Consider the following 17,794-nt stretch of genomic DNA (forward strand, 5'->3'; position numbering starts at 1 on the left):
TCTTGCTGTTTCTTTTAACAGTTTTTCTAATACAAGATTCAAGGCTGATCTCAAGCTGTCTAGACCACACACATTTGGACAGGACTTCCTCACATCTTTGACACTTTTTACTTTTTCACACTTCAAAAACTGGCACTCTAGCATTATTTCAGCCTGTAAGAACTATTCTAAGGTTCGTTAAAAATCAGTATCAGAAGTTGCCCAACATTAATTACTGGAGTTGCCTGTTTTAAGAATATGTGTTTAATGTTCTGCTTTATTTTTAATAACTTCTCTCAAATTTACATGAATAAAGAACAGGAATCTGCCTGAAGTCTGCAACATTGCTGTCTTTTTAACATGCTACAATGCTGATGCTCTGACCAGGTAGGGCTGATGAAATGGCATTATTTATAGAAATGTACCATGATGTGTACACAGCAACATGATAAAGGAAGATCAAATTTTTCAGCCTAAGTTTGGATTTCAACATGTTGAAAACATTCAAAAATTTAACAAAAAGGTCATGGCAGAACAAAGAAAAGCACTTGTAATGGCATTACATGGGTGACTTTCAATTAACACCAGCCTCCCTTCTTTGTTCTCTTCCATATCAGAACATTCTGTCTTTACCACAGCTAAGCTGTGCATAATAATCATCATGATTTTTCCCAATCGCTGTTTCACAAAGTCTGACGTTTACTGAATGTGGGGACAGCAGGTCCCAGCTGAGGGAGAGGCAGATGGTGCTAGGTCAGAACCATCATCACACCAGACAGGAATTTCCAGTGTCACCAAATGCTTGAAGTCAGAAACACTCATGCATTGCTGCTTGTTGCCCTTCATCCTGCTCTCAGCATCAGTCTGCTTCTTAGAAACCTCATCTTGAAGACAGTCTTCACTTCTACCCTTTCCATCAGTTTGGTACCTTTTGACAGCTTCCAATGACGAGCTGAGCTTCCATTTATTTTCTGACAAGTCTGGAAAGCCAGATGACCCACTTGGTAGTCTGTTCCCAACACTGATGTCTTCTAACATGTATTTTTTTTTTCTTTCCCTCTCTTCTACGGGATCCATATGGTAATTCCAGCTGGAAGGCATCTCACGTGGTCTCCTGCCCAAAGCATGCTCAGCTGTGAGGTCAGACTCTACATTGCTTAGGGCTTTTCTCCTGTCTGGTTTTGAAAACCTTCAGCATTGAGTCAGCACAAGCTCTCTGGGCAGCCTGTTCCACAGCCTGACCATCCCAAGTTGTTGCTCATATTCAGCTGCAAAGTCTCCCACTTCAGCTTGTGTGTGCTGTCTCTCCATCCTCTCATCACACACCCCTGTGCACTGGCTCCACCTTGGCAATAACCTTCCTGCAGCACTGGAATGTTTGCCTTAGGTCTCTCCAGGCTCCTCTTCTCCAGGCTAACACGCCAGCCTCTCCTCATACAGCAGCTGCCCCAGCCCACTGAGCATTTTGGTAACCCAGAATCCATGGAAGCTCAAGGACAAACCGAAGATCAGGAAAAACCCTAAATCCTAAATTTAGATGAAAATGACACAAAAAGGCTGCTTTCATTGTGCTGGCTCATCTTTGCTTTTCCTGATAAATGAATGACAAGGCTTCAACAAGCAGTAGACTCATCCTTCTGGAAGCAGACAGACAGTGCTGAGAAATGATGACAAGTTATTGACTCAATGTAGTCATAAAGACAAATGGCCTACTACACTTCTCATAAGCAGACAAGAGTAAGGAAATCCCTACAGTAAATAACTATCTATTTGGGAAAAACTGTATATGCTGTCCTTTGTACTGGTGATCATTCCAGTAGTGTTACATCATGGTGGCTGGTTTAGTTTTTTTGGGTTTTTTGAACTTTTGCCCTTTCTATATTAAAGCAGCATCCCATTTTCAGATTTCTCATTAATATGAAGATTTTACAACCTATGTATGCACTGCTTAAGAAATGAGATTTGTGACAGTTCATCCTTTCAATAAAGGTTCATCCTTTCATTCAAATAAATAAATGGGCATCAGTCAAGGGTGAATACTCTATCATCTACATTTATTTTTTTTCTATGCAACACCTGCCACCTTTCATTGAAGGAAGGTTAAAAAAAAAAACCCCAAAAACATAAGTTTCTGAAGTCGTAGCTGCTTCTCTTTGGTTAAGACAAATTCCTATGGGAAAAGCAACAGAGATTATTTGTGAAACTGTTAACTTGTTACACATGTCAAAATACAATCTTTCAAAGATCAGTAACACTTCAGAAAGCACAAAAGATGCACACTGCTCCCAGGATTTATCTGCAGGACCATTTCAGAGGTATAAACACACACTCTGCAACTCTTTTCCTCTTCTTCACATCACAAAAAAGTGCTGGCTAAGTAAAGGAATGAAAAGTATATTCCTTTCCTGCCACGTTTTACCCCAAACTGAGCCCTTATAACAATTCTCATTCCCTTTATCATCATTTAATCTTTCTTAAACCAAATTCTAGTTTTTATCTCCTTACAGTATGTTCTCCCACAGATTTCCTTAACAATTTCCTGTCACAATTTCCTGTTATGTTCTGTTCATGCTCCTAATCTTCATTTTCCATCTGCACATGTGCAACCACTTTTTTCAGATTGGAACCATACAGTTTAAAGCTATCTTTCACTTTTCAGTTCCTTTCATGCTACACCTGACATGACTAATATGTATTTCTCTACCTTTCTTTTCTTAAAGTAAGTTTCTACTACTGGTCTTTTTTGTAGTCTTTGACTAGTCTGCTCCTTTTTTCTTCATTCTTTCCAAATCACACCTTCTTCTCTTTCTACGTTCCTCTGCAAAGACCCTGCTTTAATCTGTTATTTCTTTACTACTTCCCTCAATCTACTTCTTCACATTTCCTCTCCTCATCTCAACCTGGTCCCTCACCCTTGGTCTCTTTTGTCTTTTTTGTTTTCCTCCTCTGAGCACTGTAACAAAGTGACTGCTCAAAATCAAGCAACTATTTTAAAAATCTATAGACATTCTCTTGTTATTGATTGCTAGCTTTACTAGAAAGCTCTCCCAAAACAAAGATTATATAGAATCATTATTGTTTAGAAGAAAATCTTTAAGATCATCAAGTCCAGCTACAAATATAATAAAAAATAATTTTTCCAAAACCACACCAATGTTTAAATTATCAAATTCCAGTTCAGATTCATCACTAAGCAAAAGAAGATCAACATCTTAAAAATATTTTTTTTGTAACCTTTTCAGTTCTACTGTGACCTTGTCTTGCCTGAGGACTATTCTGCCAGTAAGAACCAAAAGCAAACTGCCAGATTCTTTCAGCCTTCCTTCCCTAACAACCCTCTACTCACTCTTTGCAGGTAAATCTTGGATCATATACTGGAGAACACAAGGGAAAATTGGAATAATCTTAAGTTCCTCTGCAAATTGAACTGCTATTCAACATCAAAGACAATTTAAATCAACTGTCTCACCCACAAGAACCCTGTGTTCAGCATTAGCACTGCAGAGAATGGCCTCTTCACTGAGAAGGAAAACATTCCATTAGCCTCCTCTCCCCCAGATTTTTCCCCAGTCCAAGCAACTATTTTTCTTGGTTCACTCATGTTACAATTACTCTGATACAATTTGAAAACCTTCGGTGTTTATCAGTTGTTCTATGTTCATCACCCATATCCCCACCTTCCCACAGCAGATTTGTCTATGCATAATCCCTTCAAGAAAAAAAAGCAAGTAACACACTTCACATTTACCACAGGGTTTAAGTGCATCCAGGAGCCCTTACCACAGTCAGCACATGCAATAAAACTTTTCAGGGACTCCATGGACTTTGTGGAAGCATCAAATCCTCAATGAAGCCTGCAGTGAGTGAGCCACTTCAATATGCTCTTACAGGTGAGAGAGCAGAGGATGAGATCTAACAAAATGGTTAAAAGGGGAAGAATATGGGAAGCAGATTTTTTGAGGACACAGGAATATATCACAGAAAGCTAGGACTGAGGAATATGGAATGAAAAGTTAGGACATTAGGCATGAGATTTTAAACAGAAGATAGCCTGGAGTACTTAGAGTGATCTGTCAAGCTGAGGAGCAATGGATGAAGTAAAGAGGTGTGAAAGAAGAGAATACGCTGGGTATGTTATTGCCTTTTGCATTTTAAGTTATCAAGAGCTCTAAGGGCAAATTACTAAATCAAAGCAAAAACTCTGGGCCCTCTGCAGCACAGATGCAGCATCCCAAGACAGCTAATTCTAGGTCTTGTGACGAGAAGAGATGTTCTAAAATAATCCTAGAATTAGAAAAACCACAGAGCTTGTTAAAAATGCCCATGCGCGTTTTATTAATAAAAACTAACAGTGCCAAGGTTAAACAAGTCAAACAATTATAGTCTCTTTATATTTCATAAAATATTACAGAAAAGTTTATTTGTGTTTCAATAAAAAGACTACTGTCTTAGAATAGGCAGCTGACAGTATTTGTGCAGTTAATTGTTTGTGAATAAATTCAAAAAGACTACCACCTGCCCTGAAATTCCTTTTATAAAAATGAACTATTAAAAATGATTGACAAATTTTGAGTTAAAAAACTTAAAACATTCTCTATATTTAATTTCAACTTTATAATAGATTACAGGAAGATGCTTATGAAACAAATACAAACATTTGTTTCAGTACATGTCTTTATATGATAGACTTATAAGTATGTAAACAACTATATAATAAAAAGTTTCCAAAGACTGCCTGTAAGAAATCAGGCAAATTTTACCATAAGCAATAAATCATTCCAAACCTTCAAGACATTTTATATAGCTGCACCAATTGGCAGTAAACATTTGCCAAAAACTTTGTAATTCATATGTCCCAACATACAGTGAAAAGTATATAAACTTGATGGAATCATAACGTTAGCTATAATTTAAGGGAAAATAAGTTCACAACAACATTCCTGGAATTTAACATGTAAAAAAGTAGGACGTATCTTTCTTGTTTGGTTCTTTGGACACTGCATGATTAACAAAAAACACTACTACATTAGCTCACTATCCCTCAAAAAGTGGCATAATCAAAATACACTCCAAATAAATTGCCATTCAGTGTATTCATTTTCCACAGAAGGATAGTATTTTATTTCTCAATGATGTGTCTACATTTTCTTTTAGCAAACTTTGAAAGAACATTTGGGGCAAAATTCTTTTTCCTTCAAGTAAAAAAGAAATCCCAAACAAAAAACAACCAACAAACCAAAAACCCCTAAAACAAGAGTAAATAAAGGCTCTGCATTAACACACTGGTATCAAAAACACACATCCACACCACATTTAAAAATATCCTACATAAAACAATCCTCGCTTGCTTATCAGAGGTGCAATTTCTAAACTCAGAACTGCTTACCAATATTCTCCTTGGGGGATGGGGCAAAGTAATTTGAGACACTTCTCCCTAGAACAATTTACTCCTGAAGCCTGCTGAATTTTAACAAAAAATAGTCTACAAGCAAAGGGCATCAGTCGTCATCATCATTTTCATTAAAATCATCGTCATCATCATCGTCATCCCCAACATAAGAAACTGGTGTTTCGACTCTGGAGCCACTGTACTGAGATCCATTGGAACTTGTAGCCAACATCCCATCTCCACCATTGGAAAAGTCACTGAAAAAGAAAAAAAAAGTTGGCATTGCCTCATGATTTCTCCCATACCTAGCCCATTCCTGTAATGAATCTGCCACTGCCACTTTATAAATATATTTTCCAGGTTTTTTCTAAAGTATATTTAGTGTTAAGGCTACAAAGCTATGCTCTTTAGTATTTTTGGGTAGCACTGGACACTTGCAAGTGTCATGTCTTAGAATCACTAATCTTGATTCAAAGATCTGGAAAACTGAGGAACTATTAGCTTTTCCTTAACTCCTTGATATTCCACAGTAAACTGTCATGTGCTGTATTTTTAATTTGAAACTGTTTTCTTCTCATTGTGCAGCATTTTATTTTAATAGAGCCAGAAAATTCCTGCCTTTATTATTACTTGCTACTTTGCCAATCTATTTAATTGTTGACTATCTAAATAATTTGGCAAACTATTAAACTTGGCCACAAACCTGTGGCAAAATGTTTTTTGAAAAAAAATGTTTTTTTGTAAGTATCTCCTTTGAAAGACACCCACCATTTAAAAATTGCATTCAAAAATAGATTTGTTAGTAATTTTAAAAAAGCTAATCCAGCTAATGCACATATTCCATCATGCACACTTGTGGCTGTATGGAGCCAATTCAATGGTCTATCATCACACAGAATGAAACTGCAGGGGTACACCCTATAAGCTCACAGGAAAAAGATCCAGTAAGACACTTTCAAGAACTTCTGTGGTTCTGCACACTTATTCAGCAGCAAGATACTAAGATATCTGTCTAGCTGTAGTCAGATGACTTACAACAGGTCTGCAATAATTATCTGCAAAAGCAGTTTCAAAAGCAAAGAAAACAAAATAAACAAAAAAAGAGTGATCATTCTTGTGCTTTTGTAAACTTCAAAAGTACAAACCCAAAACCCATTCTCCTCTCTTTTTGATAAAAACTGAACTGGCTTTCATAACCTGAGTGTCCTAGTAAGTAAGACAAAGGAAGTGGGATGAAGATATTGGTAGCAGCATCTTTAGACTTCTGCAGACTTTCTTTAGAGACCTAGTTAAATAAATGTACAGCCTTTATTTGCCTTGGCAGCACAACTTGTATTGCCATGAATGTTCATGGCTATTGCCATGAATATTCATACATATCCTATAATTAAACATAATTTGTCACTGCCCATTTCCAAACTCCTAAGAAATGGAAATGGCAGAAGTTTATTCTCATTATCTCTCACCAAGATAATGAACCCCAGTCAGCCTCTGGTTTTCTACTGGTCTCTGGCTAACAGTGGCCTATTCAAATTTCCAAGTCTTAAAAACACATGGCACTCTTTTTCATTGCCCCTTGCTCATTACCACAAAAGGAAACTTGCTGAAAACAGAGATCTTAGGTACTGTTCAGCATCTCTAAAGGTATTTTGGCAGAATTTTCACTCAAGCTTCAGTTCCCTTGCACAAAACATGCAGAACTTAATTCAAGCATTTGTTACGAATGTCAAACGTTTCAATGATCATAGCACCAATTAAGTTAGAAAAGACCTCAGAATCCAACTGCTGAATATTTGACTCATTTTACAACCTTGTGGAGCTCACAGAAGGACATCTTTTTGATTAATACAGCAATAAGAAACTTGTGAGTAACAAAGTTGAACACTAGTTTACGGTTTATCACACTACCAGTTTGATTGCTGTTTAAAATCCAAAGATCAAAATATTTTTTAAAATTAGACACTAATGATCAAGCAGTAATCTTTCCAATACTGTATCTTTGGAGAAATACCTATTTTCTTGTCACAAACTCTAAACTAGAAAAAAAACCTCAAGCTAACAAACAAAAAACACATTCAAGAATAACACCACTCTTAATACCTTTCTACTATACAGGAAAGGATTTTCTTAATGACACTGCTAAGAACCACCACAGAACTTATGTCTCAGAATAAATTTAAAACACATATCCATAGCACACTTAATCAAAACAGAACTTGTTTCATGAAGCTTTTAATATCCAAATATCTTTGATGACCACAGATTTTAAAAACTAATTGAAAATTTCATCTCACCTGGCTGAAAATCTTGTGCCGTTTGATGCAGAACCTGATGAAGATGTGACATATACACTGCTGATTGATCCCTGAGCCATTTCTGTAAAACAAACAACATGCAATTCAGGAATCCTTCCAAACACACCCATCGAACTCAGTGGAAATGCTTAATCCTTTCAAGTCCAGAAAAGGAGTCTTGCAGCCCAAACAACAAAACATATTTAAGTACTATATCCAAAACAGCATAATTTAAGTAAAGGCCAGTGCAAACAACAACAAAATTTCAAAATACATTTTAAAAACGTATTTGTTTTCAAGTGAGCAAGACAGACAACTTCAGTATTCATCATATGCTTGCACTTACTTTCTTTTGCCTTTGCAAGTGAATCAAGCATAAATGCTCTTCTCTTAAAAGAATGACACACTGCTAAGATCTGCTTGTGTAGCTTGATGCAGAATGTTTTGCAAAGAGCAACAGTCTGTTCTTTATCAATCACTATGTTTTTTGGCCCCTAAGGTATACTAAAAAGCAGATAAATATGATAACTTGATAGAAATCTTTACACAAACCAGTGGAAATTAACTGATCTAAAGTATTTCCATGTTTCTTCTTAGAGTCCTATATTAAAGAGGAAAAAAACCCAACTCTTCTTGGAGTAACTAACCTGTCACATATGGTTCCAGAGCTTTAGGAACCAAACTCCTTGCAATTTTTAGGTCCTCTGCTGAACAGCTTCCAGATTCTAGCCCACAAGCCATTCCCATTCGTTTTAGTACTTCTATATCATCATGAATTTCAAAAGTATTGTCAAAATTAAATAGATATTCAAACCTGGAGAGGAAAAAATGTCTCAATTAACTTCAATAACTTTAACTACCTTTAATTTTTCAGGAATTGCAGCATTTCAAAAGCTTTACACACAGTGTTAAGTGTGTTAGTGACAATGACACATCAAACTAAGCAATCAAATTTTTAAGAATAGAAGATTTATGTATTTGCTCCTGACTGCTTACATTCAGTTTTTATTTAGCTGATGAAAACAACAGCTTTTTTAATCAAAAGTGGAGAATGGCAGTCCTGAAAATGAAATCCATTTCCAATTCTCCTGGCTGCATTTCATGGTGTTAAAGCCAAAGGAAAACACTGCTTGGTTAAGTATGACATAAAATGTCAAGAGAGATGCCTAGTATCTCTAGATAGCAAGTCTTAAATAAGTTATCAAATGTGAATCAATTAGTCTATTTATTAAAGGGCTATATAAGGGCTGTCTGAAGTGCAAATTCTCAATATACAAAAGGCACAAGTAAATCAAGTTTGTATTTAATCTTCAACAAATCTACATGAACATTTTCATGAACTCAGAGCTCTACCAAAAGCTAGATGGAAAACTTTGTTAGCTTACTTGTCATTTGAAATACTGCAGTCAATCACTGTCTTCTTGCTGGTGTTCACAATGATGAATGGCAAATGGATGACAGAGTTGGAAGGGGGAGGTCGGTTTGCCTGCTGCTCTGCCTGACGGTTTCGCTGGACCAGGTTCTTGAAGGCAATTTGCTAGAAAAAGCAACAGCAACATCAAAGTATGAATGAAGCTTTCAGGATTGTGCTAACAAAATTCCTAAGGATTCCAGTCATGGTTGCAGCAAGCAAATGCAGAAAAGAACAGTGTTTACCATATTCTGGCATGATAAGATGTAAGTCACAGATTGCAGTATTAAAAGAGACAACATAGTAAAACTTTACTGAGAAAAAATGCACATCCTACTAACTACATCAGGACAGTTCCTTGGACAGATCCCAGGCAGACTGGAGGGAGAGCAATGACTGGAAAAATAAATTTTCACATAGCATCATATTTCCTCTCCATTTACTCTTCCCTACTAGTTACTGCACTCCAAAAAATACAACTGAACGTTAATACTGAAATTAATTATATGCTAAAAAAGCATAATGTTTGGGATTTGAGTATCTGGCACTAGGTTCCTGAATTACCCATTTAAGATTAGTGACTTCAACATCTTACCAAAATTGCTTTGGAATGCAAAATTGCAATGGAATGTTCCCACTTTAAAACCTAGCAATTTGAATAATTAAAAGCCACAGAAACTCAAGTTATAAATCATACAGAAAGCTACTAAACAAAGAAAAATATTTTTCTGCTCTTGAAATCAAATGAAATAAACAAGAATTAAGACCAAAATCCAAAGCCAAAACAGAGACTGATAAAAATCAGGCAGCTGTCCCACAGCTGCCTGTACTTTCTGCATCTCTGAAATTCTCATTCCTACTGTGTAGGCAACACAGCTACCCAGGAATACATTTCTATGGACCAGCAGCACAGTGACTTGGGAGATAGATTATTACTTCCCTAGGTGTAGTAAGGGAAATGTGGGAAGGAGTTCAGCCACTGTTTCACAGTGGTTCAGCCACTTACACACCAGTGACAGCAAGTCTCCAGAGGCACAATGCAGAGCACTATGACTGACAACTTCTACAGTCACTTAATTTTATCTAGGGATCTAACACAGAAGAAAATTCTAGATACCTGTATCTAGTTCAGTTCCTGAACTGAATTGGAAAATTCAGAGGGTATGGTATTAAATACTTCTGTCAGCATAAACCCTGTTTAAACATACTTGAAACTCCAAACAAATTCACCATAACTGATGGAAGGTTGATGGCATCCCCAATAGCAATGTCCAACAGCATGGTCCCAGCTAAACTACAGTGTTAAATAAAGCTGCATACACCATATCCTGAAATTCATCTCTAGTCTTTCTAGAAGTTGCCCATCCCTGAGACTGGGATAAAACAAGAGGAATACAGATATAAGTTACCTTGCCCTATAGACAAGAGTACCTTGACTGTACCTGTAGAATGAGTTCTTGTAGCTGAGACTGTTTTTGCTTTATTCTTTCAATTCTTCTCTGTTTCTCCACCTTGAGAGAGACAAAAAGGACTGGTCAGTTTATTGGTTTCAAGTAACATTTTATGCCAACACTTTCTCCCTTTAAAATGATTTCAGTACCAAAGAACTGGAGGTAGGAGATACAGAAATCCATCATTAAGGTTCTATACATAATTTAGAGACTTAACTATCAAGACACATCAGTACAACATTTGGAAGCTAACAAAAAGCAGAATTAGAACTCTGGGGAATAAAATACAACAACCTGTGAAGAAGATAAAAACATATTTGCAAACAGAAGTTATGCCTCTAAGGGTTACTGGAATTCTCTAGAAGAGACAAAGAGACAAGAAGGATGGATTTGAAGTAGAGTCTACTGGAGGCATTGGAGAAGATCCATTAAAGATGGTTAAAGACACAAAGCTGCTACAGAGCCCAAGGTTAAGGCCTCACAGTATTTAATATGCACTAAATAATAACAAAAAAGGTAAGAGACAAAAAGTTAGGAAATACACAGCTTTCTTAGTGGAAGAAGCTCCCCAACAGATTCCCACAAGGATTAAATTGACATACTGTTATTCTAATGACAGACAGTCAGATTAAGGTGACAAGGTGACAGAATCTGCTGGCAATGCTGGGCTACCTGGCACAGTAAAAAGAAGTCTGACACAAAGCAAACTCAAAGTGTCTTGCAGCACTTTGTAGTTACATGACCTAAATTATTTCTGGCAAATATAGTGTGGTTTGTGTGAGAAAACAATCTAATCCATGCATACTTTAAAAATAAAATTACATTCAAGATAGATCTAAAATTACAGTATCTGTAAAATCCATCAGTTCAGTATACTGTAACAGCCAAAAATTGAATTACTAGGCAAGAAACAGAGTACCAAACAGGAATTACCACTACATTACTCTAGGAAGCAGAATGTTTACATCTTGAATTCTGTAGGTCTGATGGTCCTATTTCAAGGCAAGCATATAAAAGAGCAATCAGGATCATCAACAATACAGAACAGACTCTATGCAAGAGAATAATGAATAAATTAAGACTGAAAAGGAGAATGAAATAATGGGGGACAACCTGAGAGAGGCCTGTAAAACAATGAACAGGATGGAGAAAGTGAAGAAGGAATGACTAGGACACCATCACTTCCAATTCAAAAAACTATTCAGCAGGTATCAACTAAATATAGTACCTTCAAAGCCAAACAAAAGGTATTTTCATGCACCTGAAACTCATTGTCACAAATGACCCAATATTAAAAGCAAACTTTGATAAAAAAGAGTAAAAATTTGAGGAAGAAATATTGAGGGCTATTAAAGAGAAAGATAATGTATCTGCCTCAGTTATGCCAGAACCACAAGTTACAGAAGAAAACACTGCAAAACATCTTCTCTAATCAAAGAGAAGATAGGGCTGGACCCAGCACTGACCCGTGGGGAACACCACAGTCAACCAGAATCTACCAGAAACTACAATCACACCCCTCTGACACTGCCACTCACACCCAGTTCTCAATCAATCACCATCCACTGTCAGGCCACACTCCCTGAGCTTGCCCAGGAGGATACAGTGGGATAGAGTGCCACAAGCCTTGCTGAAGTCCAGGTAGACAACATCCACTGCTCTCCCCTCCTCTACCCAGTCTGTTGTTCCATCAGAAAAGGTCATCAGGTTGCTTAAGCACAATTTGCCTTTGGTGAATCCACACTGACTACTCCTGACCACTTTCCTGTCCTCCAGATATTTAGGGAGAGCCTCCCAGGATGGATCATCCCATCAGATGCCCAGGGATTGTGAGGCTGACTAGCCTGTAGCTCTCCAGGTCCAACTCTCCCTTCTTCCTAGGTAACTGGTACTGTCAGCCAAGATCCTGAACAGATACGACTGCTGGCCTTGAAAATAACTTATTTTCTTAGATCTTTAAATTACTCAAGTTAAAAATTCACATGGATGCAGTTTACTGTTTGGTTTTGGTGAAAGAAAACACCCTCAACCCCCCAGGTGTACACAACTGAAAAAATAAAATACGCAAAAAGGCCTGGTGCTATATTAAAAAATATAAAATAAAAGGGTAGGATCAAGTCTTACAATTCAGCATTAGAAAGTAAGCCAAATAATTGCCTCCCTCCAAAACAAATCTCACTTGAGATAGAAAAATATTTCATACACATAAACTACACTGCCTTACCTTATTAATTGCTCCATACACTCAGTTTTTGCATTATCAGACTGTTTTACCAAATCTAACATTCTAATTTACACACAAAGGACAAATTCAAGAGTATTTAAAACTACAAATAGTTGATGAGGAAACCTGCAAACTCCTATGTTTGTTATAAGCTCTTTGGCTTGATTTTCAATAGTGTAAGGATGAAGCTGAACAGTATTAAATGGAATAGCAAAATAAACTTTATTAGATGTTACAATTTTACAAATTAAACATTAGCTTTCAGAAATTCACTGTATTACGCTGGCTTAATTATTCAATGGTTAACAGAACTCCTTCCTCCTCTTGTGACAGTCAATTAACATGTTCTCACTTTCTTTTAATCAGAAGACACCACTGTTCCCATCTTAAATGCATGAACCTTCACTGTACATTATTACTTTCTAAGTATCTTTTTTTTACTGAAGTACTAGCATTATCATACTCTTTTTTAGGACATTATCAGTCATCACATCAAATCCAGCTGGATGAGCCATACTTTTTCCTTTTGCTTCAACATTGCTGGCAATGTCATACTTTGTGAGACAGACCCAAAAAATCTTTCAAAGTCTCTCCAGTTAGCTGGTTCCCTGTTCAGCACACAGAACTGTCATCTTGGAACCACTTCACCTTCCATACTCACCCTATTAATTATGTCCCAATTATCACTCTCTTAACTAATAATTTTCACTTGGGATGATATTCAAATAAATCTCAGTTCATTATTAGAGACCCTGTATTTACTTTATCTAGACAGCAATTACAGTATTTAACAAAAAATCAATTATCAGTATCAAACAAAAATTAGAATTATCCCTTTGTAGATAAGGCTCCAAAACACTTTTGTTGCACTTTCGCCCTCATTCTGGCACTTTCTACACTAATGTTTTTTTTTCTGCTGAAGGAAATTTAGACTTATTAAGAATAAATACATCTCATTCTCTTCTGATGAAATAAATTTGCTTCAGTGAACCTCAGCTACTTTATTATTGTACAAAACCTAGGATAATAAAAAAATCCTGTCAGAACTTACAAACCCTGTCAGAACTTACAAATCTCTTTCAGAATAAAGCATTTCACACCTTCCCCAAGAAGTGCAATAAGAAAGTCTGACATACTCACATAAGAGAATTATCACAAAAAGCTAAGACCTACATGCAACATCCATCATCACATATCTATTGTCTGTTTGGCATCTGGAGAAAACAGATCTTCCTGACTCCTGAGTACCACCACTGCAATCTTGAAAATCCACATTAATTTTTACTGCCTTCCACTCAGAACCATTTCTCACATACTATAAAAGCTGCATTTCTGACATAGAAGAATTAAAGACACACCTGAACAATCTGGAAGTTGAAGAGCATGTGTTCAGTATAAAAAAAACAAAATAAGAAGAGTTAAAGGACCATACTCCATGTTGCTATCTCAGAATATTATAGGCATGTATTGCATCTGAACATATGAAAGCTGTAAACATTTACTCAAACACAAAGCCATTGTGAACTTCCACATGCACATACCTCCAGATTCTGACATTCCTGAGCCGAGTTAGTAGGTAGACCAATCCATTTGATTTCCTTTTTCTCCTTAGAGATAATGTTCATGGCCATAAGGACATTTAAGGCATCATAGACACGTCGTCTAATATTCTTCTGGTCATAAGCCTGCTGTAGACATAGTGCATTAATCAAAAATATACCTGTGTCAAAAATATTTGAAAATAAACATATTACAGCAAATGGGTAAACTCAGTTAATATCTGAACTGTTTCATTTAGCAGTAGGAAAAACAGAAAAATGTCAAAAGAAACTTCTCTTCCCCCATTCAGTTCACATGTAATGGACTTCCCATATACTTACTGATTCATTTGGTGAAATGTGATTATCAGTGGTAGTGAATTCTGCAACCAACTCGTCTGCCACCTCATTGTATGAGGTGGTTCCTTTTCTTTGTACCTTCTCACAAACCTTCATAGAGAAATGACGTAAACCCTTGCCATTCTTCTCGCCTTTTTTGTTCCGCTTCCTAAATATATGTATAATATATATTTTAAGATGATTTAAACTTTGGAATATTTGATGTCTCTTTTTCAAATATAGGCACACTGCTGTAAAAAACCCAAACCTTCCCTTTTCTTCTGCTTCTTATCCCTTCCCAACTTCCTCTCCTACATTTTTTCCTTACAATTTACAGTATTTATAAACAATTCTATATCTTGATGCTGAAACACAATATAGATTTATTCTTTTGCTGACTGTCCTAGCTCCAGTAGAATCACTAAATCACAGAACAGTTTGGATTGGAAGCAAATCTTTAAAGGTCATCTAGTCCAATCCCCCTGCAGTGAGCCAGGGTATCCTCAACTCAGTGAGGTTGCCCAAATTTCTATCCAACCTGGCTTGAAAGGCTTCCAGTAGCAGGCAATAAATTAACAACAGGCATATTCCTTGAAGAAGTCAATAAAGAAAACCCTCCAAACTTCAAGACAAGAAGAGATAAGGGGATAAATACTAAAACAAGAAAACTGAATCAGAGGAGAGAACTTTTTTGTCCTTTTTTAAAAATTTTATTTTTAATTTAAAGTAGCACATAGAGCATTTTCTATGCAATGTGGTACTAATACTGACTGAACAGATGAAGTCTGGTATTGGCTGAACTCACTAAACATTACACTATTACTATAACACAGACTTGAAGTTATGCAACATATTAAATTGCTATTAGAACTTGAAAGTTACAAGATACAAGCAGTATAACAAGGTTTTCTGCTTTGCAAAGTTTTTAAATAAAAACTTCCTTGTAACTAGAGGAAAAATACAAGTATCAACAAAATTAGTTTCAGCAAGGGGAAGTCTCAACTCTTACATCTCATTTAATTGTATAATTTCAAAGCAGAAATCTATGTGTAACAGGCCACTGATAATAAATTTAGTCTTAAAGCAACTATATTTAACAAGATGCCTTTAAAAACAAGCTTGCAAGAGAAAAAACCACAGCAAAATAATGCATTCTTTGTATTTAATACTTTTTCTCAAAAAGGACTCCATTCTTATTTCAAATTACACTCTGGAATACCCTTGTCCAATCAGAAATATACCATATTTTTCTGAAAATACACCAGCATAAGAGAAATCACAGAATCAGACAAATTCCTGTGTTCTTTTAGGAGCAAAATTCTCTAAATATTAGTAATGTCAGAATATCTACCAGAGCTTACAGAAAATATTCTGCATTCTTTGACAAGAAATGAAGAGGCACTCATTATTGTGTGATTACTCCCTATTTTAGTACAACAGACTTCAGTGGTGCAGTGCTCTTGATGAAAAGGAAAAGACTTTCCCACACTGCTAGCCTGAGGAGTACATACACTACCACAACATTTAAAACAAAAGTTCCAACACTTTGTTAACCCTTTCTAGCTTTCATTTTGCTCACCCAGCAGACCAAGGTGAAGAATCTCCAGTCTGGTTCTGTGATGCAAAATGTGTGTTAGGTGTGTGTGGACTTCCTACCAGGATGGTATTTTGTGCTGAAGGTCTCTGAGGTGTACCGATAACCTACAGAAAAGATAAAATAATTTGGAAAATAATAAGAATTCCAAGACATTCATAAGTGACACAATTCAAATGATGTAACATCCAAGCACTACTACACATAGTTATCTTAGATGCATCTAATTTATACACACTAGCATAAAAGACTTCTGACTATGGTTATTATAGTTAGAGCCCACCCTAAGTTAAGAGCATTTATATTTTAACCTCCTTAAATCAGGTTTTGATGCTTGCTGGATTTAACACTGTTCAACACTAATTTAGATAAGTTCAAAACACACACACACACTCTCTCTCTTCCTCCATGGAAAATGGGGGAAAAAGGAGGGAAAAAAAACCCCTACCCTACCAAATTATGTATAAGGATGCTGCAGTAAATTACAGTTAAAGTATAAATCTAAGAAAATTTTAAAATCAGTAAAATCAGAGAGAAAATACACAGCTTTTGCAAGAAACCTCTCTCCTGGTGTCAGTCTCTTTCACTAGAATCAAAAGTTAGACATGAAAAAGATTAAGGGTATACTTTCCTCATCATTGCAGTGAATGATATCAAATTAGACAAACCCATTCCATTGCAAATATATTAAGAGCACACACTTGGCTAAAGCACAGCCTTCCAGCCTCCATGTGAACTGTCCTGAAGATGTATTAATTTGATCACAAGTAATAATACATCCATTAGGACATAGAACTGTGCCCTGCTAAACAAAGCACCCACTTTTGCAGATGAGAGTTTTTTATCTCTGAATTGTTTTAAATGTAACTTTCTAGAAAATATGGGGAAAAAAATATACCATACAGTTTACTCTTTTGTAGAAAGATATACCTACTTTTTGGGGCTATATTTACCTCCCAACAGCTGGTTGCATCCCTGACATCACGTAAATGAAAAAAACATCAAACAAACCTAAACCCATAACCACTCACAAGCTTGCCATATTTTCCTGCAGCCACATTTTGTCTGAGCAGTAAAACTTAATTTTTCTTCCTTGGGCCAGCTTCAACAGTTTAGTCTCAACAAGAGTAAAATACAAAAACTGAAAGCAAAACATTTCATGTGTGAAAGTTACATCCATCCACTTCTGACAACTAGAATATCTTAGGTACTGCTTTCCAGCAGTTTTGTACCATACTTGAAATGTTTCTGTCTCTTATGAAAAGCCAAATAATCTCTTCTACTGTTTTCCATAAACAAAACTTCCAATTGTAGGAAATGGAATGAGGGTGGGGAATGCTGGCATAGGACACATGTGAACCCACTCACTTTCTCCCTATTAAAAATATTCTATAATTCTGATATCAGTTCTGATACCAACTGGCCTAGCTCAATAAACATCTCCAAAGAGTGTGAAAACCACCTGTGTGCTACTGGAGTAAGCAGACTATGCAGAATTGAAGAAAGCTGTTAGCTAGTTTCTATTCCCTAGGATGCAGAAGACTGCAAGACATGATTTAGCACCTTGTTTGCAGA

General features: G+C 36.3%; 1 protein-coding gene across 11 annotated transcripts in view; it reads right to left on the reverse strand.

Moving 5' to 3' along the window:
• Positions 1-4,545: 4,545 nt before the first annotated feature.
• Positions 4,546-17,794, reverse strand: part of TFDP1 (transcription factor Dp-1) — a 37,547-nt gene continuing 24,298 nt past the window's right edge. For 8 of the 11 annotated variants that reach the window (XM_079316815.1, XM_079316814.1, XM_079316818.1 and 5 more), the window contains exons 5-12: positions 16,205-16,326; positions 14,629-14,794; positions 14,290-14,436; positions 10,516-10,584; positions 9,048-9,199; positions 8,310-8,476; positions 7,663-7,744; positions 4,546-5,625 (exon numbers count right to left, since the gene is read on the reverse strand). In XM_079316815.1, coding sequence (XP_079172941.1) covers positions 5,478-5,625; positions 7,663-7,744; positions 8,310-8,476; positions 9,048-9,199; positions 10,516-10,584; positions 14,290-14,436; positions 14,629-14,794; positions 16,205-16,326 — 1,053 coding nt within the window. In that variant the 3' untranslated portion in view covers positions 4,546-5,477. The remainder of the gene's footprint in view (positions 5,626-7,662; positions 7,745-8,309; positions 8,477-9,047; positions 9,200-10,515; positions 10,585-14,289; positions 14,437-14,628; positions 14,795-16,204; positions 16,327-17,794) is intronic. The other 3 variants (XM_079316811.1, XM_079316810.1, XM_079316819.1) reach the window with 1 other exon arrangement.

The sequence above is a fragment of the Erithacus rubecula genome (genome assembly GCF_903797595.1).
Source record: "Erithacus rubecula genome assembly, chromosome: 1".
Lineage (NCBI taxonomy): Eukaryota > Metazoa > Chordata > Aves > Passeriformes > Muscicapidae > Erithacus > Erithacus rubecula.